At 60.6% G+C, this 22,803-nt stretch overlaps 3 protein-coding genes across 11 annotated transcripts; 2 read left to right on the top strand and 1 right to left on the bottom strand.

Annotated features, from left to right (window-relative positions):
• The first annotated feature begins 49 nt into the window (after positions 1 to 49).
• SRPK3 (SRSF protein kinase 3) lies at positions 50 to 6,182 on the top strand. Of its 4 annotated transcripts, none has more exons than XM_032757899.2 (16): positions 50 to 304; positions 847 to 1,023; positions 1,678 to 1,808; positions 1,968 to 2,076; positions 2,206 to 2,293; positions 2,584 to 2,671; positions 3,245 to 3,351; positions 3,426 to 3,591; positions 3,694 to 3,719; positions 4,192 to 4,321; positions 4,411 to 4,650; positions 4,731 to 4,831; positions 5,187 to 5,294; positions 5,371 to 5,440; positions 5,518 to 5,610; positions 5,773 to 6,182. In XM_032757899.2, the coding sequence occupies exons 2-16, from the start codon at positions 872 to 874 to the stop codon at positions 5,955 to 5,957; spliced, it is 1,794 nt and encodes a 597-aa protein (XP_032613790.1). In that variant the 5' UTR covers positions 50 to 304; positions 847 to 871; the 3' UTR covers positions 5,958 to 6,182. The 4 variants fall into 4 exon arrangements, with proteins under 4 accessions (XP_032613790.1, XP_032613787.1, XP_032613788.1 ...); XM_032757896.2 differs by having other exon boundaries at positions 4,189 to 4,321; XM_032757897.2 differs by having other exon boundaries at positions 844 to 1,023; positions 4,189 to 4,321.
• A 22-nt stretch (positions 6,183 to 6,204) lies between these two features.
• Positions 6,205 to 14,800, bottom strand: IDH3G (isocitrate dehydrogenase (NAD(+)) 3 non-catalytic subunit gamma). 3 transcript variants are annotated; one of them, XM_032757905.2, is made up of 13 exons: positions 14,655 to 14,800; positions 11,253 to 11,294; positions 11,007 to 11,018; positions 10,633 to 10,730; positions 10,149 to 10,261; positions 8,542 to 8,602; positions 8,290 to 8,422; positions 7,928 to 8,061; positions 7,515 to 7,617; positions 7,265 to 7,411; positions 6,818 to 6,912; positions 6,675 to 6,735; positions 6,205 to 6,410 (listed from the first exon to the last, which is right to left on the bottom strand). In XM_032757905.2, the coding sequence occupies exons 1-13, from the start codon at positions 14,733 to 14,735 to the stop codon at positions 6,309 to 6,311; spliced, it is 1,182 nt and encodes a 393-aa protein (XP_032613796.1). In that variant the 5' UTR covers positions 14,736 to 14,800; the 3' UTR covers positions 6,205 to 6,308. The 3 variants fall into 3 exon arrangements, with proteins under 3 accessions (XP_032613796.1, XP_058297628.1, XP_058297627.1); XM_058441645.1 differs by lacking the exon at positions 11,007 to 11,018; XM_058441644.1 differs by lacking the exons at positions 6,675 to 6,735; positions 11,007 to 11,018.
• Positions 14,734 to 18,992, top strand: SSR4 (signal sequence receptor subunit 4). 4 transcript variants are annotated; one of them, XM_058441648.1, is made up of 7 exons: positions 16,856 to 16,970; positions 17,051 to 17,435; positions 17,716 to 17,813; positions 17,966 to 18,040; positions 18,235 to 18,324; positions 18,575 to 18,640; positions 18,833 to 18,992. In XM_058441648.1, the coding sequence occupies exons 2-7, from the start codon at positions 17,429 to 17,431 to the stop codon at positions 18,935 to 18,937; spliced, it is 441 nt and encodes a 146-aa protein (XP_058297631.1). In that variant the 5' UTR covers positions 16,856 to 16,970; positions 17,051 to 17,428; the 3' UTR covers positions 18,938 to 18,992. The 4 variants fall into 4 exon arrangements, with proteins under 4 accessions (XP_058297629.1, XP_058297630.1, XP_032613797.1 ...); XM_032757906.2 differs by lacking the exons at positions 17,051 to 17,435; positions 17,716 to 17,813 and adding an exon at positions 14,885 to 15,172 and having other exon boundaries at positions 16,852 to 16,970; XM_058441646.1 differs by lacking the exons at positions 17,966 to 18,040; positions 18,235 to 18,324; positions 18,575 to 18,640; positions 18,833 to 18,992 and adding an exon at positions 14,734 to 15,172 and having other exon boundaries at positions 16,852 to 16,970; positions 17,051 to 17,807.
• Positions 18,993 to 22,803: the final 3,811 nt, after the last annotated feature.

The raw sequence follows: 22,803 nt of genomic DNA, 5'->3' as shown, positions 1-22,803 counted from the left end.
ACACTCGACTAATTTTGGTATTTTTAGTAAAGACAGGGTTTCCCCATGTCGGACAGGCTGGTCTCAAAACTCCTGACCTCAGGTGATCTGCCTGCCTCAGCCTCCCAAAGTGCTGGGATTATAGGCACGAGCCACCGCGCCTCAGCCTCCCAAAGTGCTGGGATTATAGGCATGAGCCACCGCGCCTGGCCCAATCCCCAGCCCCTGCTTCTCCCTGCAGGAGCTGACTCAGTGCTCTCCTGACTGAGAGTCCCTCAGCCCCATGCCTATGACCTGCTACCCACGGACAAAGAGAGGCCATCAGGTACCCGGGCTTCACTTTCCTTCCCACTCCCTGACCTCGCTGGCCCCTCCACCAATGCCTGGCCCACCCCTACCAGTTCACGGACACTGGTACAGGGACACTGCACCAATATCTTGGGACAAACACCCTCTCTGCTGAGCCCCCTCCCTTTCATCGGGACTCCTCTGTCAGGCCCCAGCTGGCCTCCCAGCTCCACCCTCGTCTCTCCATTCCCTTGTCCTTGAAGTGGCCAGAGTGATCTTTTGCTGAGCAGAAGCTCAGTGACCACCCCCAACCCCCGTATCACCCAAGCTCCACATTAAGCCTACAGACACCAGGCCTGTAGTCCCCGCCCCCGAACTATGGGGCAGCCGTGGCCAGCACGTGAAGGGCTGGAACGCATCTTGGCCGCAGGCCTTGCCCCACTGTGCCCTGTGCTGCCCTGGATGCTTCTGGGGACCCAATTTCTTCTGGTCTCTCAGGATGCAGCCCCTAGGTCACAGGCCCCTCAGTCACCACCACACTCATGGGGAAGTGGCTACGGGCTTGCTTGTCCCCAGCAGCGAGGAGCTTCCTGCTGCCTCCCCCATGTCTGGCTATGGAGCAGCCCACGGCAGGCACCTTGCAAATGGTGGAGAGGAAGAGCAGGCGCTGGGAGCCAGAGTGCCAGGCAGCGTCGCAGGAGCAGGTTCTGGGCTGGCAAGCTCCCAGGCCTCCCTTCAGCAGGCCTGTTGCCTCTGGTAGGGGAAATGAGGGGTCCCCAGTGACGCCACATTCAGAGGGCACTGGGCTCCCACTTGTCCTAGGGGCTGATGAAACATAGAAGCAGCAGGAAGCGGCTGGGAGCAGCCGGGGACGGGGTTCCCATGGGTATGAGAGAGGCACCTCCAGGAGGATGCCCACAGGGGCACAGGTGGCGGGGGCTTGGCCTAAGGACCAGGTTGCCAAGTGGAGCACATCCCCGCAGTCCGCACCAGAGAACGGGAGCCCGACCTGGGGTACGGGTTGCTTCACCCCCGCGTGGACCTCCCCTTCGTCTCTGGAGCAGGAGGGGGGGCTCTGCCTGGGGGCCAGAGTCTCTGGGGCTGCCGTCGCGCCGCCCCCTCCCCGCGCTGCATACCTTGCCCACAGCCGAGCAGCTGGGAGGCTATTTATAAAGGCGGGTGAGATCAGCGGCCGGCCGAGGCTATAAATTCGCAGGCCCCGGCCGGGCCCCACAGGAGCAGCCGCCCGGGGCACCGGAGCTGCGGGCTGCGTGGCCGGGATGAGTGCCAGCACGGGCGGCGGCAGGGACAGCGGCGGCAGCGGCAGCAGCAGCAGCAGGTAGGGCTCGGCTCGGGCACCCGGAGCCCCTGGCGTCTCTCCTGCTCACTGCCCACCCACCCCACCCACAGCTCACAGGCCTCCTGCGGGCCCGAGTCCTCGGGCTCCGAACTAGCCCTGGCCACGCCAGTGCCTCAGATGCTACAGGGCCTTCTGGGCTCCGACGACGAGGAACAGGAAGACCCCAAGGACTACTGCAAGGGTGAGACTTGGCCCTGGGAACATGTGGCCTGACGGCCACTGCAGGGACCCGGGGCAGCCCTGGGCCCACATGGGCCAGACGGTCAATGGGGCCGAGGTGTTCGGGGGCCCAGGGTAGTGAGAACCCCCTCCACCCTGATCTATCATCTCCCCTGGTCAGGCGGCTACTACCCTGTGAAGATTGGCGACCTGTTCAATGGGCGGTACCACGTGGTGCGCAAACTGGGCTGGGGCCACTTCTCCACCGTCTGGCTCTGCTGGGACATCCAGTGAGTGCCTCCTTCGCCTCCTGGGCCCAGCACTGGCTGGGATCCTGTCCCTGGGCTTGGTTGGGGCCACCCTGATCCCCGCCGTGGGTCCTGCCGGGGCCACAGCCTACAAGGGTCTCGGTATTGCAGGCGCAAGCGCTTTGTGGCCCTGAAAGTGGTGAAGAGTGCAGGGCATTACACGGAGACAGCTGTGGATGAGATCAAGCTCCTGAAATGTGTGAGGCACCTCCCTACCCCACTCCCAGCTCCCCTGGAGCTGCCTGGGGCCTGGCAATGCGGGTGCAAGGCCTGCCGGGGCTCTGTGGGGCAGGGCGGGGCTCCCCGAGGGGCAGCCTCCAGCTGGCTGTGCCCAAGGGGGAGGATCTGGAGGAACAGATGAGGGACAGGAGGGGTTGGCGGCCTTTCTTCCAGCAGGGCCCAGCTGGAGCAGGAGAAGGGTACACTGAAGGGAGCTGTGGGCTTCAGGGCAGGGTGGAACCATCTGTGGCCCCTTGGCTTTTACTCCAGGTCCGGGACAGCGACCCCAGTGACCCCAAAAGAGAGACCATTGTCCAGCTCATTGATGACTTCAGGATCTCAGGAGTCAATGGAGTCCGTATCCTTTGCAGGAAGAGCAAAGCAGTGTGGCAGCCAAGGGCCGGCAAACCGAGGGTGGGGGGAGGGGGGGCGGCCCTCGCTGCTACAGCCTGTCTGCACATCCGCACAATGTGCTTGCATCCCTCCCAGTAACGGGAGCCTCTGGCATGACCCCGCCCCCGGGTAATTGTGTTTACGTGGAGGCAGTAACAAGCTAGCGTCGATGGATGTTGCTATTATCCCCAAACGGCAGGTGCCGTCTCTGTGGCACTGCCTTCCCTTTGGGGGACTGCCAAGAGGCCCTATGGCATAACTGGCATGGGAGTGGGCTGGCCCGAGGGGCCTCTGTGCCTGCTCCTCCAGCGCCACCTCTAGGATGACCACAAAATGCACCATCCCAACTGGCATACCTGTTAAGAGTGACAGGGACACTATCAATGATGACACCAGCATAATGGTGACCAGGACTGCCCAGGGGAGGCCCTGCCTCCCCACCTCCACACGGCCCAAGCCTTGCTGCTCCCCTAGCTGAGGGTGGGTGGGGCCTGTGCCGCAGCTGGTGTCCACTGGGCGCCCTTCACTCCCAGCCCAGATGTGTGCATGGTGCTAGAGGTGCTGGGCCACCAGCTCCTCAAATGGATCATCAAGTCCAACTACCAGGGCCTGCCCGTGCCCTGCGTGAAGAGCATCGTGAGGCAGGTGAGTGCCACCCAATGGCCTGCCCAGCCTGGCCTGGGCAGGAGTTGGTGGAGGTCAGGTGCGACTCTCCACAGGTGCTGCACGGCCTGGACTATCTCCACACCAAGTGCAAGATCATCCACACGGACATTAAGCCCGAGAACATCCTGCTGTGTGTGGGGGACGCCTACATCAGGCGCCTGGCCGCCGAGGCCACTGAGTGGCAACAGGCAGGGGCGCCGCCCCCCTCCCGCTCCATAGGTACCAAGGGCCCACATGGGGCTGGGTCAGGGCCTCTGGGCCTGAACTCCTGCCTGAGTCTCTGTTCCTCCCTGTCCCCCTGCTCCTCACCTGCACTCCCAGTCAGCACTGCCCCCCAGGAGGTCTTGGTAAGTTGGGGGGCCCCTCTCTCCCATGCCTCGTCTCCCATCCGAGCCAACTGGAGGCCATCTCTGGAGCCACAGTGGCTCCACCCCCCACCTTCATGCACTCCCACGGTGGTAATCCCGAAAGGCTGGGTGGCTGGGCTGAGGGTGATCCCCGGGGTGGGTCAAGTGCCCCAAACTGCTCTTGGTGAAAGGACGCTGTCTTCCCCAAATGGCCACTTCCACCTGCCTTAGCTTGGGCTGAGAGGGGACAGAGAGCACCCTGAGGCGGGCCGGCCAGGTCCTCCCACTCCTAATGGGGCCACAGGCGGGGAGGCAGGGAGAGTAGTGAGTAGCTGGCGCCACATTCTGGTGTCCATGGGAGCCCTGGGGCCCGGAGAGGCCTCTTCCCTGGCGGCTGTGCAGGGAAACCTCCACTTCACGCTGACTGGGGCGGGCGACAGGAACCCTGGGGTGACCCTGGCTCTGACAGCAGACCGGTAAGCTGTCCAAAAACAAGAGGAAGAAGATGAGGCGCAAACGGAAACAGCAGAAGCGGCTGCTGGAGGAGCGGCTGCGGGACCTGCAGAGGCTGGAGGCCATGGAGGCCGCGGCCCAGGCTGAGGGTGAGGGGCCACAGGGGGTGACGGGCCGTGGAGCGCAGCAAAGGCTGCAGGGCATCTGCTCAGCAGCTGCCTCCACCCCGTCTCCCCAGACTCCGGCTTGAGACTAGACGGGGGCAGCGGCTCCACCTCCTCTTCAGGCTGCCACCCGGGGGGCGCCAGAGCAGGTCCCTCCCCAGCCTCTTCCTCCCCTGCCCCGGGGGGCGGCCGTAGCCTCAGCCCTGGTTCACAGACCTCAGGCTTCTCTGGCTCCCTCTTCTCTCCTGCCTCCTGCTCCATCCTCTCCGGCTCATCCAATCAGCGAGAGACCGGGGGCCTCCTGTCGCCTAGCAGTAAGTTGGGTGGCAGGTGGTGGGCAGGCAGGGCTGGCAGGAGTCGGACCACTTCAGTTTCCCTGCTCTGCCTTCCCCAGCACCATTCGGTGCCTCGAACCTCCTGGTGAACCCCCTGGAGCCCCAAAATGCAGATAAGATCAAGATCAAGATCGCAGACCTGGGCAACGCCTGCTGGGTGGTATGAGCAAGCCTGGGAGAGCAGAGTGGGGGGCCCTGGTCCAAGGGTGGAGGCACAGGGCCACTCTTGGGGAGCCCTGCCCCAGTCTGCAGTGCACATGAACCGTCGGCTGGGTGGGCATCGGTCCTGCCCAGTCAACAGCACTGGGGCCGTGGCCAAGGGCAGGGGCCACTAGGAAGGGATCAGCCTCAGCCTCAGATCACTGGGCCTGTCCCTCTTGGAAGATCTGGGGACCCCGAGACTCCGAGCAAACCCCACCGAGCTCCTCGGGTAGGTGGATCGGGGTGGGGTAGGAGTCCGTGGGGGCAGGACAGCCTTGGCCCCGGCCCGTCCCCAGGGCTCCCCTTGCTTCCAGCACAAGCACTTCACGGAGGACATCCAGACTCGGCAATACCGGGCCGTCGAGGTGCTGATCGGCGCCGAATATGGCCCCCCGGCAGACATCTGGAGCACGGCCTGCATGGTACGCCCGCCCGGGCTGCCCTGTGCCCAGGGCCACCAGCCCACCAGCCAGCAGCCTCACCTCCTCTCCCTTCCAGGCCTTCGAGCTGGCCACTGGTGACTACCTGTTCGAGCCGCATTCTGGAGAAGACTACAGTCGTGATGAGGGTAAGGGATGAGGGCTCTGGGCTCAGCCTCCCAGCCTCCTGGCCTGCCTGCCCCCAACCTCCTCTTTTGGCCCACAGACCACATCGCTCACATAGTGGAGCTTCTGGGGGACATCCCCCCAGCCTTCGCCCTCTCAGGCCGCTATTCCCGGGAGTTCTTCAACCGGAGAGGTGAGGGCCCGGGCAGGCTCAGGCCATGTGGCTGCAGGGAGGGTGGGACAGGGACCTTGGATTCTGCAACAGAGGGAACACTGGGTCCCAGGAGCCAGGGCCTAAGCAGAAGGCAGGCCTAGAGACAGGGACAGAGCCTGACACCCGCTGGCCTGCCCGCAGGAGAGCTGCGGCACATCCACAATCTCAAGCACTGGGGCCTGTACGAGGTACTCATGGAAAAGTACGAGTGGCCCCTAGAGCAGGCCACACAGTTCAGCGCCTTCCTGCTGCCCATGATGGAGTACATCCCCGAAAAGCGGGCCAGTGCCGCTGACTGCCTCCAGCACCCCTGGCTCAACCCCTAGGCCCGGCTACGGCTCCACCTCCAGCTCTCCGTGCCTTGAGGGAAAAGCGGGACAGCTCCCACCACCCTGCTGGGTGCCAGCTCTCCACAACCACAGGGCAGAGAGATGCTGGAGCCAGGCCCGGCTCTCAGAGCGTGTTCTGCCTGAGACCCCCGTGAGGGCTCTCGGAGAAAGTGTGTGTATTCCTTTCTTAATAAAGTGTGGACTGAACATCGGTGCCTGGAGTGAGGGAGGCCCACGTCAAGTCTAGGGAGAAGGTGCTTTATTCTGGGCTCTGCCTACCAGGCTGGCTGGGGTGCTGCGGTGGGAAGGGGAATCCAAGGAGCAAACCAAGAAGGTCCTCGGGCCAGCCTAGGCCTCCACAGCCCGGCCATTGATGACGCGGATGTGGCGGATGATGTCCTGGATGGCTTCTGATGTTGTGCCCTGGCCCCCGATGTCCGGAGTGTGCATCTGTAGGACACAGGCAGGCTTGGCACACGCCAGGCCCTGCCACCCCTCACTGTACAGGCAGCCCGGGGCTACCCACTGTCTCCTGTGGCATGCAGGACTGGGACTGCCACAGGAGGGAAGTGGCACCAGCTAAGGGCCAGAAGATGGTGCCAGATCCAGTACCATCCTCCCCTGGGGGCTGCGGTCAGTGCATGAGGCGGGCTACAGGAGGCTGCAGGGGGAGGCTGGGTGGGGCAGCAGGGTAGGGTACGAGAGGAACCTCACATTCTCATTGTCCATGGATGCCAGGACAGCCTTACGGATGGAGGTGGCATAGGAGTGCAGCCTAGAGGATGGGACAGCCAGCCTTCAGTCCCTGGGGCCCGGAGGACTGGCCAGGGGCTCGCGGGACACCGGGAGCCACTCACTTGAGGTGGTCCAGCATCATGCAGCTGGCCAGCAGGGTGGCCGTGGGGTTGGCGATGTTCTTATTGGCGATACTCTTGCCGGTGTTCCTCGTAGCCTGGGGAGGCAAGACGAAGGAGAGTGGGTGGAAGGCAGAAGGATGCCGGGCGGTGACTCTACTCCTGTGACGTGTCCAGAAGAGGCCACTCCACAGGGACAAAAGCCCACCAGCGGGTGCCAGGGGCTGGGGGGAGGGTGTGGGGACAGATAGCTTATGGGGACAGGCTTTCCTCATGGGGTGGTGAAAATGTTCTGGAATGACCTGGTGGTGACGGCAGTACAACCCTGGATATCCAAAAAACTACTAAATCATGCACTTTGAAAGGGCTAACCGGGTGGGATGAGTGTGCCTCACTAAGTCTGTGAACAGGAGAAAGGCGGCAAGCCGCGGCGCTGCCACCGGCACTCACCGTTTCAAACACCGCGTACACATGGCCATAGTTGGCCCCAGCCACAAGGCCTGGGCCCCCGACCAGTCCTGCGCAGACGTTGTTGACGATGTTGCCATAGAGATTGGGCATCACCATGACATCGAACTGCTGGGGCCGGGACACCAGCTGCGGGACAAGGAGGGGGCTGGCTGAGGAGCAGATTCGGGAGCATGGGTGGGAGAAGCCCAAGGGCACTCGGGGCAGGGGGCAGCACTGGGCAGGCTCCTACCTGCATGGTGGTGTTGTCCACAATCATGTTCTCGAAGGTGATCTGGGGGTAGCGGGCTGCCACCTCCCTGCAGCACTGGAGGAAAAGCCCGTCGCCCAGTTTCCTGGTGGCGGGTTAGGAATAGGACACCAGCTTGGCCATCCTAACAGTCAGCCGGAGGGACGGGGCGTGCAGAGGGCCCCAGGAGGCTGGGGTCTGAATTCTAACCTGTCCCTCACCAGCAAAATGGACAGAATCCCACCCCACCTCCCCTAAGTGTGGGTTCTGGCAAGGCCTCGAGGGCAACAGGGCACTCGCCTGGAGTGGCCCCTTGGTGGGTAGCTGGGCTTTTGGACCACAAATCCCTGAGAGCAGGCTCAAGTAGGCCGCTGCAGCTGCTTCTGGACTGCTCGCAGAGGGGTCAGGGGACATACATGATGTTGGCCTTGTGCACGGCCGTCACTTTCTTGCGCCCGCTCTCCTGCGCCAGCTTGAAGGCGTACTCGGCAATGCGCAGGGACTTGGCCTTGGTAATGATCTTCAGGCTCTCCACCACTCCCGCCACACTCTGAGGAGGGCATGGGGGGAAGAGACCCATGTGCTACCGAAGAGCAGCACTGGCCAAATGAGCTGGCGTGACAGGGCCACTGTGGGAAGCAACCTTGTCTGCCTATTTCTGGCTTCTCCCTCGGGCACAGCCCCTGCCCTCTGAGGGTACATCTGTCCCTGGTTCCTTAAGCTCTCCCCTTAATCTTGACCCCGGGGGGGGGGCTCATCTCGGGCCCCCCATGCACACCTCATGCTCCAGGCTGCTGTACTCGCCCTCCGTGTTCTCCCGGACAATGAGGATGTCTATGTCCTTGTGCCGGGTCACCACGCCTGGCAGGCTCTTACAGTGGATGACGTTGGCATAGAGGTCCAGGCTGGTGCTGGGAGGGGACAGAGAAAGAGGCTGCTAGGCCTGACAGGTGGCTGACTGGAGCCAGACTCCGCTGGCTCACCCCACCTTAGCCTCACCGAGCCCCCAGCCCGCACACCCGGATCTCACCGAAGGATGTTGTTTCGAGATTTGTGCGACGGTGGCAGATTATGGTTGGTTTCGATGTTGCCTACAAAACACAACACAGGCTCAGTGGCACTGCCCATCCCCGCCCCACCTCAGCAGGGCAGCTGAAGGCTGCCGGGGTCAGGAGAAGACTTGGGGAGCAAAAATGCTTCATGGAACACTAGAATGCTAGAATGCAACTTCCAGCCTAAGCCCCACGAGGCTACCTGCTCAGGGATCTCAAAGGGCACCTGGTGCAGCAGGTGCTCCATGAATAACCACTGAACGACGGAATGAACAAGTCAATAAATGAATAAAGGCTGGCAACCAGCCAGGCAGCCATGCCATTCCCCGCCCAGGCTCTGGAGCAACAGAAAGTGACCACTCTTTACTAACAGGCTGGCCGGCCAGGCTGAAGCTAGCAAGGTGGCCTTGGTGGTGTTACTGCCAGGCCCCCGCATCAAGGCACCACACTCAGGGGCAGGCAGGGGCTGCCTGGAGAAGGCCACGGATTGGCCGGACCCTGCCCTACGACCCAGGGCACCTGGAGGAAGGGAAGCAGAGGCCAGTGGCCGCTGAGGACAGCAGTCAGAGGGCGCCAAGCAGAGGCTGCCTGCTGGTGAGCAGAGCCCCACCCAGATTGCTCCACTCAGAGCGCAGGGGTCCCCTGTGGCTGGCACAAAGGCCCCTCTACTTGACTGCCAGGGCCTGGGGCTCCTCCTGGGTTCATCTTTGCTCACATGCTCCTCACACAGTGCAGGTAATAGGCTGAGTGTGCAAAATGAGCAATGGAAGCAGTTTAAGGAGCTCAAGTGAAGCCCTGAGAATCCCTGCCTGGGCTCTGCCATCCACCCCCAGGCTGGCTGCAGCCGAGGAGCCAGGCAGAGGGTCAGAACTCCATCTCTGTGATACCTGGTTTGTGAAGAAAGATGCTGAGGGTCAAAGCTGACCCCAGCAGAGAGGACTGTCTCAGGAGGGAAGGAGGGGTGGGAGGGAACCCATCAGGGAGCCTGTCACTGGACAGGCGCACACACAGCTGCTCTCACTCAAATCCCAGCATCCTAGCGCAAACACGCCTGAGGAGGCGTCCACCCAGTCTCCAAGCACAAGGGTCCTCTCTAGCCAGACAAGCCCTGAAATCAGAGCCGTAGGGCACCACAAGAGTCAGCTCAGAGGGAGGTAAAAGAAATCACACGGGCCGGGCACGATGGCTCACGCCTGTAATCCCAGCACTTTGAGAGGCTGAGGCGGGCGGATCACGAGGTCAGGAGTTCAAGACCAGCCTGGCCAACATGGTGAAACCCCATCTCTACTAAAAATACAAAAACCAGCTGGGCATGGTGGCGGGCGCCTGTAATCTCAGCTACTCGGGAGGCTGAGGCAGGAGAATCGCTTGAAACTGGAAAGCAGAGGTTGCACTGAGCCGAGATCGCACCGCTGCACTCTAGCCTGGGCGACAGAGTGACTCCATCTCACAAAGAAAGCAAGCAAGGAAGCAAGAAAGGAAGCAAGAAAGGAAGCAAGAAAGCAGGAAAGCAAGAAAGGAAGGAAGAAGTCAAGAAAGAAATCACACCTATGGCCCCATCCTGGCCCCTGGCCCTGGAGCTCACCCTTCAGGGCCACGCGGTTCCGGCGGATGGCCATGATGGCATTGCGAATGTCCTCTTCATCAGCGTTGGAACTCACGTGCACCTCTTCAAAGTCCACTGGTACACATGCGTGCCTGAGGCAGAGCAGGGTCAGGGAGGCTGGCCCAGGCCCTCCCCACACCTCCTCCAGGAAGCCTGCCCAGGCTACCTCTCTCCTGTTGCTACCTGCCCTGACCTGGCTCTGACTGAGAAGGGACTGGGCCCACCTTCACTGACTGATGGGGATGCGCCTGAACTCCACAATGCGCACCGTGGCAGGGCTGGTGCCACCTTCCCCGAGCCCAGGCCAGTCTGGCGGGATCACAGGCCATGGGACGCAAGGCATGGGCTTACAGGTCGTCCTGCCATGGCCTCACCGAGTGCTTCTGGGTGCAATGCCCCTCTTGGCACAAAGTCCTCAGGGCCCCCTGGCTGAGGACAAGGCGGGGACCCAGGAGCTCCATACCTGAAGACGGACTTGACGTGCAGCATGAGCTCCGGCCCAATGCCATCCCCTGGGATCATGGTCACTGTGTGCCGCCCGCCATACTTAGCCGATGGAGGCTGCGGGAGGCAGAGGGTGAAGGCGGGCCTTCGGGGATCCCACATGCCCCCCAGCTCGGCCTCCATAGGCTCCAGGCAGTTCCCTTCTTCCCACTGGTGCTGACCCCACAGGCCACCCCGTCACAAGGTGCCAACTTGGGGCAGCCCCGTCCCAGACAGGGCTGCTCATCCAGGGCTCCTGGGTCAGCAGCAGCCCACCCCCACCTGGAATTTAGTCAACCCCAAAGGAACGAAGAGCCCCCCCAAACCTAACAGGCAGAGAAGAAGAATACTCACAATTGTTTGTTGCTAGAAAGGAGGAGAAAGGAAGAAGGCACAATCAGCCAAGGTTCCCAGAGCAAGGCCGTGACCAGGAAAGTGGGACCTTTTCCCGGGGGGGTGCTGGCTAGTGTAACTCCCAGAAGAGCGGTGGGTAAGCCCTGGAGACCGCGTCTCAGAGGACAGGACACAGGCCGTGCACACACATGCACAACTGCGGCCACATGGAGACAGACACATGCGTGGGCATGGGCAGGTACTTACTGAAGAGATGCTCCTCGAGGGGACCTCGTGGGCGCCTAGAACCTGGCAGAGAGACCAAATGCCAGCGGTTGGTTTGATGTCTAGCCCAGAAAGCCAAGTTGCAAGGAAAAACGGACCGTCCCCACTGTGCCCACGCAGGTCCCCTGTCTGTGCAGCATGACCCACTGCCAGGGGCACAATAGATAATTAGCTCCAAAGCCTCTGTCCCCGGGGCCGGCCCACTGGAGCATCTGGAAAGCAGAAAGCGCTCCAGCCTCCTGCCTCCTTCAGCTCTTCGGAAAATTTCTTGAAAGGCGTGTCCCTGCCCTCCCTCCTCTTTTTTGCTTCTGATTATTTTTTTGGCCAGTTATTCCTGCTCAGCGATGTTTGTAACATGCAAAAATTGGCAAACTAACCCTGGTACAGCAGGGAAATCATTACAACAAACCACAGATCCATGACAACAGTCACGTTATCACTTCGCTGATCACTTTTCCTTATTACAAAAGCAGCATGTGGTCGCTACAGAAAAAGCAAAATAGGGAGATAAGAAGGTAGCACCCAGCCTCCGGCCTCCCTGAGACAAGCACTGTTGGCCCCCTGGAGAATGGCCCTTCGGCATTAGAAATCGAAAACAAATGTGTAGGGACATCCAGCCATTTCTGGAAGGTTGATAACAGAAACCCAACTCTGGGAAGGCCTTTGGAAAGGACTGCTGGACGCCGAATGTCCCCAGTGCCCTGACTGGAAATGCCGGACAGCTTCAGAGCCAAAGCTGCCTGAGCCAAATGTGCCAGGTGCCAAGTGACCTGCTGTCCTGGAAGAAGCCCCACCTAGAACACACCTGAGATGGTGGCAGAGCCAAGATCTTCCCTGTCACTTGGGGATGCCCTGCCACGTGACCACCAGGCAGCAGCAAAGTGTTCCAGCCAATGGCAGAAGCATCACAGCCATTGGCCAAAAAGTCATGCCTTCCTGCTAGAAGTCCAGAAGGCTCGGGCGGAGTCTGACCTCTCCCTGTCTGTGTGTACCTAGCCGGCATTCGCAAGGGGCCCACTTGCACGAGTGCTGGCAGTGCGGGTGTACCACTCATCAGTCCAAGCCAGGGGCTAGGAGAGGGTAGCTCAGCTGATCTGTGTGGCACCTGGATCTGCAACCACAGGCACGGTCAGGACTTTTCTGTCTTCTCTCTAGCGCTTGTCAACATCTGAAATCATCTTATCTGGGGGCTCTTGTAAGCACGCAGAAGGCGGCTTCGGTGGACCTTCCTCTAGCGAGCTTTCCCTGATGCCCTAAAGCTACTGAGCTGGGATCCTAAGGCCCTACCTACCCCCTTCCCTAGGTTATCATTGCATTGCTCCCTCCTCAACCCCTGAGCCCGAGAGGAGGGGCCAAGTCAGTGTGGTCCAATACTGTCACCCTAGGACCCAGCACAGTACCTGGCCCAGAGCTGGGACATAAGGAACATTTCCTGAGTGAACAAGCACATCAGAAAATGAAGAAAGTTCTGGAGACTAGGGAGGCCTCGGTCCAAATCCACCATCCACTCCTCCCGAGACTGCTTCATGGCCTCATCTGCAATTCACAGAACGGAGGTACCTACTTTCCGTGACTGTTGGAAAGATTAGGTGAGAGGAGGTGTCTGAGCTGCTCACAGTAGCTAGTGCCACACAGCACGCCTGCCCCTTCACCCCACTGGCCCCTCAGGTCAGAGTTCAAGGCTGGTGTCCCTGGGAGGTCACGGGTGGACCCCTGCAGCTCCCAGCAGTAGTTCCTCCTGGGCTTCAGCTGTGGCAGCAAGCCAATCTCCTGAGGGCATGGACCTCCCTCACAGATGGCAACATCACCACCAGGGCTGAGCTGAACCTCTCCGCCACCCGGTCCCTGTGCCAGGTGTTCCTTTGGGCTTTGGCAAAAGACCCAGAGAGCGCTCCTGATGGACTTCCCTGACCTTACTGTACAGATGCAGGCACCTTCCTTCAGGAGGTCGCAAAGGCTCTGCCTTGTGCCCTGACTTCCCTGTGAAGCCACCAATCAAAGGAGCCAGGTGTGAGGCAGGATGCACTATGCACACGCCTCCCACTCTCCCATCACCCTTTCATGGTTCCACGGAAAGAAAGAACATCCACACCCCACATCTTATGCCTGCTGAGGCTTCTCTCTTTGGCATATTTCTGTTGGACCATGTGTCAATGGTGGCTGCATGTTTTCCCACGGCATCCAAATCAGTGGGATCCAAGACCTGGGGTTCCTCTGTAAGGGCTTTCATACCCAGGACAGTCAGTCTCAGGGCAAGGCACTGCCCACCTACCCACCGTTCACTGTCCCCTACTCCCACCCCAACGCACACACAGGCACACACACAGAGGAGGTCAGGGAGGAGGCACATGTCTTCACCAAGAGCCTACAGGAGCCCAGTTGCTGGAGCCATCAGAGCCTCTGGAAAGCCACTATATACTGCCGTCCTTTCAGCAGCAAGGTGGGAGAAGTCAGCATCGTCAAGAGAATTTCATTAGGCACAAGCAGTCTCCCCCAGAGATCAGAAGGAGAAAACATAGCAAGTAGAGATGTCCCTGGGGAGTGGCAGCAAAGTCACGGAGTTCTGGAAGGTCAGAGTTGACAGGACCCTTTGAGAACATGAAGTCTCCTCCCCTCTGGGTTCCAAAGGGGAAACTGGAACCCAGAGAGAGGAGGAAGTGGCCTAAGGCCACGCAGTGGCTCAGTGTGGGAGCATGGCCTAGAGGTCAAACCTCTTACCCATCAGGGCCAGGTGCTGCTTCAGATGGTTTCCAGCCCACCTAGGACCTAAATTAACCTCCTCTTAAATAAGTGTAAGGAAAGAAGACTCGGACCTGAATACGCAAGACCGCAGACGGAGAAGAGCAGAAGCAAAACCCCCGCAGCCTCAGAAACTCTAGCTCCTTCCCATTCCAGGCGCCTCGAGGGGAAGGCATCTGGGGTTCTAAGACTGCAGGAGGATGGGGGATGACTGGCAAAGTCCGGTTCTTTGCCACCGGGACAGGTGGCAAAGCGGTCCACGAGAGGGGAATCCGTGGAGAAATCTGAGTCCCGGAACCGGATTCCCGAAGCGGTTTGAGAAAGGCGGGCCGGGATACGTGAGTGACTGCCTCAGAAGGGCTCCTTCAAGGATGCTAAGGAGGTGACAGCCGCCGTGGCCCACTCTCCCTGCCCGTCCGGAGCCCCCAGCCACCCGATGCAGACCCCCTGGGAGAGCCGGCCCAGGGCCAACTTCGGCCAATCCCCTCAGTGACAGCGGGGGCGGCCAATCAACCCCGGCGCGAAGCCGTTTCCCCGCCCCTGGTGGGGCTCCTAGCCAATCGGACTCCAGATTGCATCGGGAGCGGCTACCCCACCGCTCCCCAGCGACCGCTGCCGCGGTCCCGTGGCCCTTTCCCTGCTCACCTCCCAGGGACGGCAGAGAAGGGCTGGCCTGAGCACCGCCTTCGCGGCGCTGCCGGCGACGGTCGCTACCTTCAGCGCCATGACGGAAAGTCAGAGTCTCCGCACGTCCCGACACGCAGATACCGCTCTCGCGAGAGTTCGACGTGGTGCGAAGTTTCGGGGACAGGCGTGGACCCGATACTGCGCACGCGCGCGGTCGCACCGATCCCACGCCCCCTTCCGGCGCCTAGAGCGCCGCTGCCGCCATGTTGAGGGGGGACCGCGACCAGCTGGGCCCCTGGCTCGGGGAGGGGCCACGTCAGTGCTGCCAGAGACGTCACAATGCCGGCCCAGCCCTTCGGTGCACGATTGGCTGCCGCTGTCACTTACGTGTCGCTCTTCCTCGTTTGCCCCTCGTGTTCATGGGAGCTCGTTTTCTTTTCCTCTAGGCAGAGAAGAGGCGATGGCGGCGATGGCATCTCTGGCATCTCTCGGCGCCCTGGCCCTGCTCCTGCTGTCCAGCCTCTCCCGCTGCTCAGGTAGCGGCCCAGCCGGGGCTTCTTTCTTGCGAGCCTGTGACCCACGGCAGGTGGTGTTGGGGGGAGGAGGGATGCGGGGGTCTGGCCTTTCAGGGTCCGTCGCTGCGGGCCGGGCCTTCCTCCGAGAGGCAGGCGGCCTTGGGACGGGGGGACCAAAGCACCTCGTGCACGTTTACTGGCAGCCCGGCTTTTCCTTGTCTGCTCATACGAAGAGGAGTCCCCGAGCCTCCACGGTGCGCCCGGCCCCCAAGCTCCAGCACGGAACGTGACACATGTCCCCGCTCCGGCTCCCTGCGGGGTCGGACCGGAGCGAAGCTCTGTAGCGCTGAGTGATCGCGGCCAAAAACGGGGCTGGAGGAGCCGCATAAGCTAGGAAGGGACCTCAGTGAGGAGAGGGAGCAAGAACCGGGCGAGTTAGATGGGGAGCCAAAGGTGCGCAGGGCCTTGAGTGCCTGGCCGAAGACTGGCTTTTCCGGAGGGCCCTGCCTTACCCTTACCAGAGTTTTCGACAGAGCCGACCAGGGGTCCCGTCGATTTGCATTCGTGAGGCTGAGGTCTGAGCTCCAGAGTGTGTTTAGGAGGTGGCTGCAGCAGCCAGCCCCGGGCCCGGGAGCCAGGACTGGACAGGGGCGGCTTTCTGCACATTCCCTTTTCTGCCGTCCTTCAGGCCAGTAGCCTTGCTGCCTGCAACGTTTTGGCAGCCTAACTGGCCTCCCTTTCCGCACACCCCTCATCTGCCCCTCAGGAATTCCCTGAGCTATAGTCAGGGACGTATCCAGAGCACAAGCCTGGCCATAAAACCCTTCGGGGGCTCCCCTGCGCCACAGGAAGCAGGCCCAACTTGGGCAGGACACAGAAGGGCTGGCGGGATCTAGCCCCTGAGAACTGCCTCCACGCTGTTCCTAGGGATCTGCCTCCTGTGGTCCAGACCCAGAGCCTTCTCTGACGTCCTCTGCTGAAGCCATCGTTCTGCCGGGGCACCACATTTGGACAGCGGGTGGCTGAGAACGTTCCCACTTTGGGGAGCCTTTGTTTCACACCCTCTGACGTAGGCGGCAGCCTTCCTTAACTCCGGGCCTCTGTGGTTATGGAGAAGGCTAAGGCAAGGTCCTTTCTCTCACAGCTAACAAGTTGTGCTTCTGGAACCAGAGCCTCTCCCGTTTACTTTCTCAGGAAACGCTGGGGCCAGTCTTGGCCTTCTGTCAACTGGCCGGGGGCAGAGACCCTTTCTCTCATCTTGAAAGCCCCAGTGCATTGCCTACCTGCAGCCCCTACCCCCGATGTCTCTGCTGAGGATGCCTTCAGTAACTCGTCCAGGCCGTTTGTGGCTCTGAATTGAGGCTGGCCTGGCCCCCGGGCCTCCGTGTCATAGGTCCAAGTGTTGGCATGTATTGTCTAGTGAATCCAGCCCCCACCTGCCCCCAGTTCACTCTTCCTGCACACCTCCAGAAAGCCGGCCTTGCCCCTCCCCAGCCTTCCTTCACAGCCATCCCACCTATGTTGCCACTGCATTTGTGACCGAGCACTTGGATCTGTGTCGCATATCCCACCTGGAAGGGGCAAGAGAATCCCGTGGGTCCCCAGCTGATCCGTGCTATGAGGCAGGGCCGGGCCATCCTGCCCTCAGAGCGGGATACTCGAGCTGGCCTTACCCAGGCATCTCTCCCTCTTCCCCGCAGCCGAGGCCTGCCTGGAGCCCCAGATCACCCCTTCCTACTACACCACTTCTGACGCTGTCATTTCCACCGAGACCGTCTTCATTGTGGAGATCTCCCTGACATGCAAGAACAGGGTCCAGGTGAGACAGTGGGGTTTCAGACAGGAGGGCGGGTGGGGGGTGCTCCTCACTGCCAGTTGATGGGGGACCCATGTCGATAGAGGGAGAATCAAGATTCCAACTCTTGGGGTGCCGGAGAGATCGGGACACAGCGATTGCCAGATCCTAGCCAGTGTTGACAGGTCACTTTCCTCACCTGCTTTGTGTGCTGTGCCTACACGAGGTAACACTGGGCTCACCACCCGCTGTTTCCCGAATGAGTATCTGGACCAGGAGAAAGGGCCGGGGGTCAGCCCACCCCAGTTGCCATCAGCCAGTTTGTCTGTGTAGGTGTTTTTGTTTTTGTTTTTTGTTTGTTTTTTTGAGATAGGGTCTCACTCTGTTGCCTCAGCTGGAGTGCATTGGCATGATCTTGGCTCACTGCAGTCTTCACCTCCCAGGTTCAAGCGATTCTCCTGTCAGTCTCCTAAGTAGCTGGGATGACAGGTGCTCGCCACCATGCCCAGCTAAGTTTTGTATTTTTTGGTAGAGACGGGGTTTCGGGTGTTCTAACTTCAAGATTCAGGAGCCTTGGCCTTGGCCTTGGCCCTGGCCCCTGACCTGTGTTCCCAAAAGTCCAAAGAAGGAAATGGGGCCTTTTTTGGGTATGGCCCTCTTAGGGTAAAGCACCCCTTGGGCAGCCCACTGGGCACCCCTGACCCTAGCACCTCCCTTGTACATTCAGGAAATCACTCAGCCCTTTTGATCATCCCGCCCCTGCTCACAGTCAACAGGGTTCCTATGCGTCCAGTTAGGCCTGGCCATGGGGATCTGGCCCTGTGCCCCCGTAGGGAGGACCGATGCAGAGGGCCAGTCACGGGATTGGTGAGTGTTACCTGCTACCTCCTGCCAGGGACCCTGCAGCCCCCAACTGGGCCTAGCCTGCCCTCCTGCAGGCCATGTGAGCAGCACACAGGGCTCCTCCGCCCACACCCAGAGGGGGCAGAAGGTGACCCTGCCTTTGTCCCCTCACCCAGAACATGGCTCTCTATGCTGACGTCGGTGGAAAACAATTCCCTGTCACTCGAGGCCAGGACGTGGGGCGTTATCAGGTGAGGGGCCAATGGTTCCCTTGCTAGGGGGCTCCCTGCTCCCAGGTGTGACCTGAAGCCCCAGGGGTGGCCGATCAACCAGGGCCAGGGGCCGTGGGCTCTGGCTGCTGGAGTGCTCCAGTGTCGGCACTGGTGGGCAGGGTGGCCCCTCCGTGTCCACTCTGCCCATACACTGCTCAACACACCCAACCCAGGTATCCTGGAGCCTAGACCACAAGAGCGCCCACGCAGGCACCTATGAGGTCAGATTCTTCGACGAGGAGTCCTACAGCCTCCTCAGGAAGGTGAGGACTCCCGTAGCCCACTGTGCTCCCCTGTCTCTGGGGAGCAGGATGGGCCGGGTTGGGAGGTGCTGGCAGCGAGTCCTGAGCTGGGTGGCCTTTCTGTGATCCTGTCTGTTCCTCAATGTCTCTCGCCCATTTCTCTCCTTTCCTTTTCTGGGGCTCGGGCCGGTGTTCCGACCTCTCTTTCCCCTCCCCTCCCCTCCCCACCGCCACACGCTGGGCACCCCTGAGCCCAGCACCTCCCTTGCAGGCTCAGAGGAATAATGAGGACATTTCCATCATCCCGCCTCTGTTCACAGTCAGCGTGGACCATCGGGTGAGTGGCCTGGTCCCTCCTCCTTTTTGGGGTCGCTGGGCTAAGTGAAGGTTATCCTCTCCACAGCCCCAGCTCTGCTGCTGGGCCGTGACTGGCCAGCATGTCTTGGTTCCCCTGGCGGAGGGTGACCAGGGCTGGCTGGTCTGCTCGCCTGTACTCCCCTGAGCTGGCTCGCGATCTCCTTTCTTTCAGGGCACTTGGAACGGGCCCTGGGTGTCCACTGAGGTACTGGCTGCGGCGATCGGCCTTGTGATCTACTACTTGGCCTTCAGCGCAAAGAGCCACATCCAGGCCTGAGGGCGGCACCCCAGCCCTGCCCTTGCTTCCGCCAATAAACATCACAGGACCTGGGGCTGCTGGCTTGCGTTATTGTGCCTTCCCCCGACCGGGAGAGCTGGGGGCCCAGCGTCTAGAACTCCCGTCCCTCCTCCCAGTGAAGCCCCCTGTCTGGTCCCCACAGAACCCTGTATCCACCTTCCCAGTGACTCTCTCCTGGTTCTGGTGAGGGCAGTGGGCTTGGCCACCTCCTCCCCAGGTGGCCTCACAGCCTCCATGGGGAAACAGCCAGCCTGGTCTTCATCACGGCTCCTGCCTTGGAAGCCCCAGGCCCATTCCGCACGCAGAGGGGTTTCCCTGCGCTGCTCATGGGCACAGCAAGTGCCCCCACCCTGCCCATGTGGCGTGCAGCTGTCTGGGCTCAGCCCCTCCATACTCCACACCCTGACCACGCCACCTGGCTTCCCGTGTGCTGTGCCTTCATGGGATATTGAGAAAATACACACCCATGGCCAAGTGTGGTGGCACATACCTGTAATCCCCACACTTTGGGAGGCCGAGGTAGGAGGATCACCTGAGGTCAGGAGTCTGAGACCAACCTGGGCAACGTGGCGAGACCTTGTCTCTACAGAAGAAATAGAAAAATTAGCTGGGTGTGGTGGCATGCGCCTGTAGTTCCAGCTACTCGACCTGGAGAGGTCAAGGATGCAGTGAGTCATGATCACAGCAGTGTGCTCCAGCCCGGGTGACAGAGCGTGAGACCTTGTCTCAAAAAAAAACCCCCCACCTGTGAGGGGCACATCACTTCCTCCTAGAGACCCCTCTCCCAAGAGCACGCGTGCCCTCAGGACACCAGGCAGGCATCCCGGCCTGGCACCACACCTGCAGTTCATCCTGCACCTCTCCCATCAGCCTGATTTTCAGCTTGGCACATGCTGGCTCCTGACCAGCTAATGGCATTCCTTAGTGGCACTGAGGGCCCGTGAGGCAGTGAGGGTCTTGGAGTCCAAAGGGACTGGGTGGAAATCCCAGGTGAGCCCTTCCCAGCCATGGGACCCAAGTCGGTTTGCTCAGCTGCAAGGCAGTGACAGTGCCTACTCCAAGGTGTCAGGGAGTCCACTGGGACCAGCCACCAAAGTCCTGACATCTGGGTCACCCATTGGCTGTTACTGGAGAGAAATGGAATTCTCCAGAGAGGCTGCCTTTTGCTTCTTTGTTTGTTTTTGAGACAGAGTTTCGCTCTTGTTACCCAGGCTGGAGTGCAATGGTGCAATCTCAGCTCACTGCAACCTTCACCTCCCAGGTTCAAACAATTCTCCTGCCCCAGCCTCCCGAGTAGCTGGGATTACAGGCACCTGACACCACACCCAGCTAATGTTTTGTATTGTTGGTAGAGACTGGGTTTCACTATGTTGGCCAGGCTGGTCTCGAACTCCTGACCTCAGATGATCCATCCATCTTGGCCTCCCAAAGTTCTGGGATTACAGGCATGAGCCACCGCGCTCAGCCAAGGCTGCTCTTTTTTTGAGACGAGGTCTCGCTTTTTCACCCAGGCTGGAGTGCAGTGGCGCCATCTCGGCTCACTGCAAGCTCCGCCTCCTGGGTTCACGCCATTCTCCTGCCTCAGCCTCTCCGAGTAGCTGGGACTACAGGCACTCGCCACCACGCCCGGCTAATTTTTTGTATTTTTAGTAGAGACGGGGTTTCACCGTGATCTCGATCTCCTGACCTCGTGATCTGCCCGCCTCGGCCTCCCAAAGTGCTGGGATTACAAGCGTGAGCCACCGCGCCCGGCCAAGGCTGCTCTTGAAAAGGAGGGAAGGCCCAAAACCTGCCTGGGAGGTAGGGGCTCCTCAGTACTTCAGCTCGGTGGCCAGAGAGAGCAGCACTGTGAGGGGCCGGGGGTGTCAGGAGCAGGTGAGGGCTGCCTGTGACCTGGGTCTGTCAGAGTCTCGGGGAGGGAGGTCATCTATATAAGCAGGGAACCCTCTTCCCACCCCCAGGCCTTGGGAAGGGGGTTGGGTGGGGCCGGCTGCCAAGAATGGGCGGGCTCCTAGGAAGAGCTGGGCGCTCACCCCAGGACAGTGCAGCAGGAATGTTGGGGCTGAGGGGCCACACCAGCTTCGTCAGCAGATGCAGTTTCCAGATTCCAGAGGAGACCCAGCAGCCTGTGCAGGGCGGGTGGCTGGGGCAGGGCAGGCCGGGTGCGGCAGGCACTGGGGCAGCTGTCGGGCGCCCAGTTGCTCTTTTTAGTTCTGGCTCCACCATGAAGCCTGATGGCAGTGGGACCGGGACGTGAAGTTGCTATTCCAGGGCATCGGTAGCCAAGTGCTGCCAGCCTTCCTGGCACCACCTCTCCCTGAACCAGCCAAAGGACTCCAGGCTCCAGGCCCATCTGAGCCCACATCCCGTGAACACTGGAGGGCACCCCACCAGAGGAAGAAGGGGGGGTGCCTTTAGGACCATCCAAGTGAGCCCCCCAGCAGCTAGAGGCGGGCCAAGGGAACAGTTTGACCTCCATCTATCTCCAATCAACTCCGGCCAATGCTCTGTGGCAGGGGCTGGGCCCTTGGAGCCTTGTTCCCCCAAGGGGCAGGGTTAGGGAGCTGGTCAAGGGTTGGATATGCTAAGCCTCCATGGGGGTGAGGCCCTGAGGGGTGGGGGAAGCCATTATCTCGCCCCTGCCCTCTACTCCCCTTCCTGCCATCCAGCCAGCAAGCCTCTTCCCCCTTCCCTGCTGGTGGGGTGTGATATGCCAGGCTTTCCCTCCCAGAGCTGCTGTGCGGCAGAGAGGCAGCTGGCACCCTTGTGATCCAGCCTTCCCTGCAGTGGGACCCCAGGCTTCTGGGAACAGGCACTGGGACTTTCCCCTCACAACCTTCTTAGCATCTAATCCGTCACTAACTTGCTGCCCAGATCTCGGTACTTAGAAAAGTTTAAATGAAAAAAAATTTTTTTGAGACGGGGTCTCACTCTGTCGCCCAGGCTGGAGGGCAGTGGCGCGATCTTGACTCGCTGCAACCTCTACCTCCCGGGTTCAAGTGATTCTCATGCCTCAGCCTCCTGAGTAGCTGGGATCACAGGCACCTGCCACCATGCCCAGCTAATTTTTGTATTTTTAGTAGAGAAGGGGTTTCTCCATGTTGGCCAGGCTGGTCTCGAACTCCCGACCTCATGTGATCCACCCACCTCGGCCTCCCAAAGTGCTGGGATTACAGGCGTGAGCCACCGCACCTGGCCTATATTGTCTTCTTTCTGGAGAATTTGAATGCCTCCTTGACCACTTCCGCTCCTTCATGGCAGCACTGCCCACTCCAGGGGGTGCCACTCCCATGATAGGCTGTGCCCATGTTGTCTGCGGAGTTGTCTTTGAGGCCCTGACCCTGCCCAGTATTGAGCATGGCTCCTAGCACTTGACAGAGCCCGAAGGTTTGCTGAGAGCTCCCAGGATGGAAGGGCCCGGGAAACGACGTGGGTATTCATCTATCTGGCCAAGACATCCACTGGGTGCCTTCTGCAAACTGAGCACCTTGCTAGGCACTGTGGGATCACCAAATGGGGAGGGCAGCTTCCACCTTCCAGAGTGGACGGCATCAGGCCCTGCTGGGCGGGATAGGGCTGGAACCCACTTGTCTGTGGCATGTGCCAGCAGCGGGCCCCACCTACGGTTTGGTCCATGGACATGACCGTGGCCCTTGCCTGGAGGCTAGTCTGAAGTCAGGCTTCTGCCAGCCTTCTGTCTCTTGTCACCATCCTGTGACTGACACCTCTGAAATTACTCATTTGACTCTGGTATATCTCCTCCTGGAGTGCCACACGATTGCCCATGGGAGGTCACAGTCACTGCTCCTGACATCCAAGGGCTGCAGTGTGGCTTTCAGTTGACC

The sequence above is a fragment of the Hylobates moloch genome, unplaced genomic scaffold, assembly GCF_009828535.3.
Source record: "Hylobates moloch isolate HMO894 unplaced genomic scaffold, HMol_V3 SCAFFOLD_7, whole genome shotgun sequence".
NCBI classification, from domain to species: domain Eukaryota; kingdom Metazoa; phylum Chordata; class Mammalia; order Primates; family Hylobatidae; genus Hylobates; species Hylobates moloch.
This window is presented reverse-complemented; position numbering and strand designations above follow the sequence as displayed.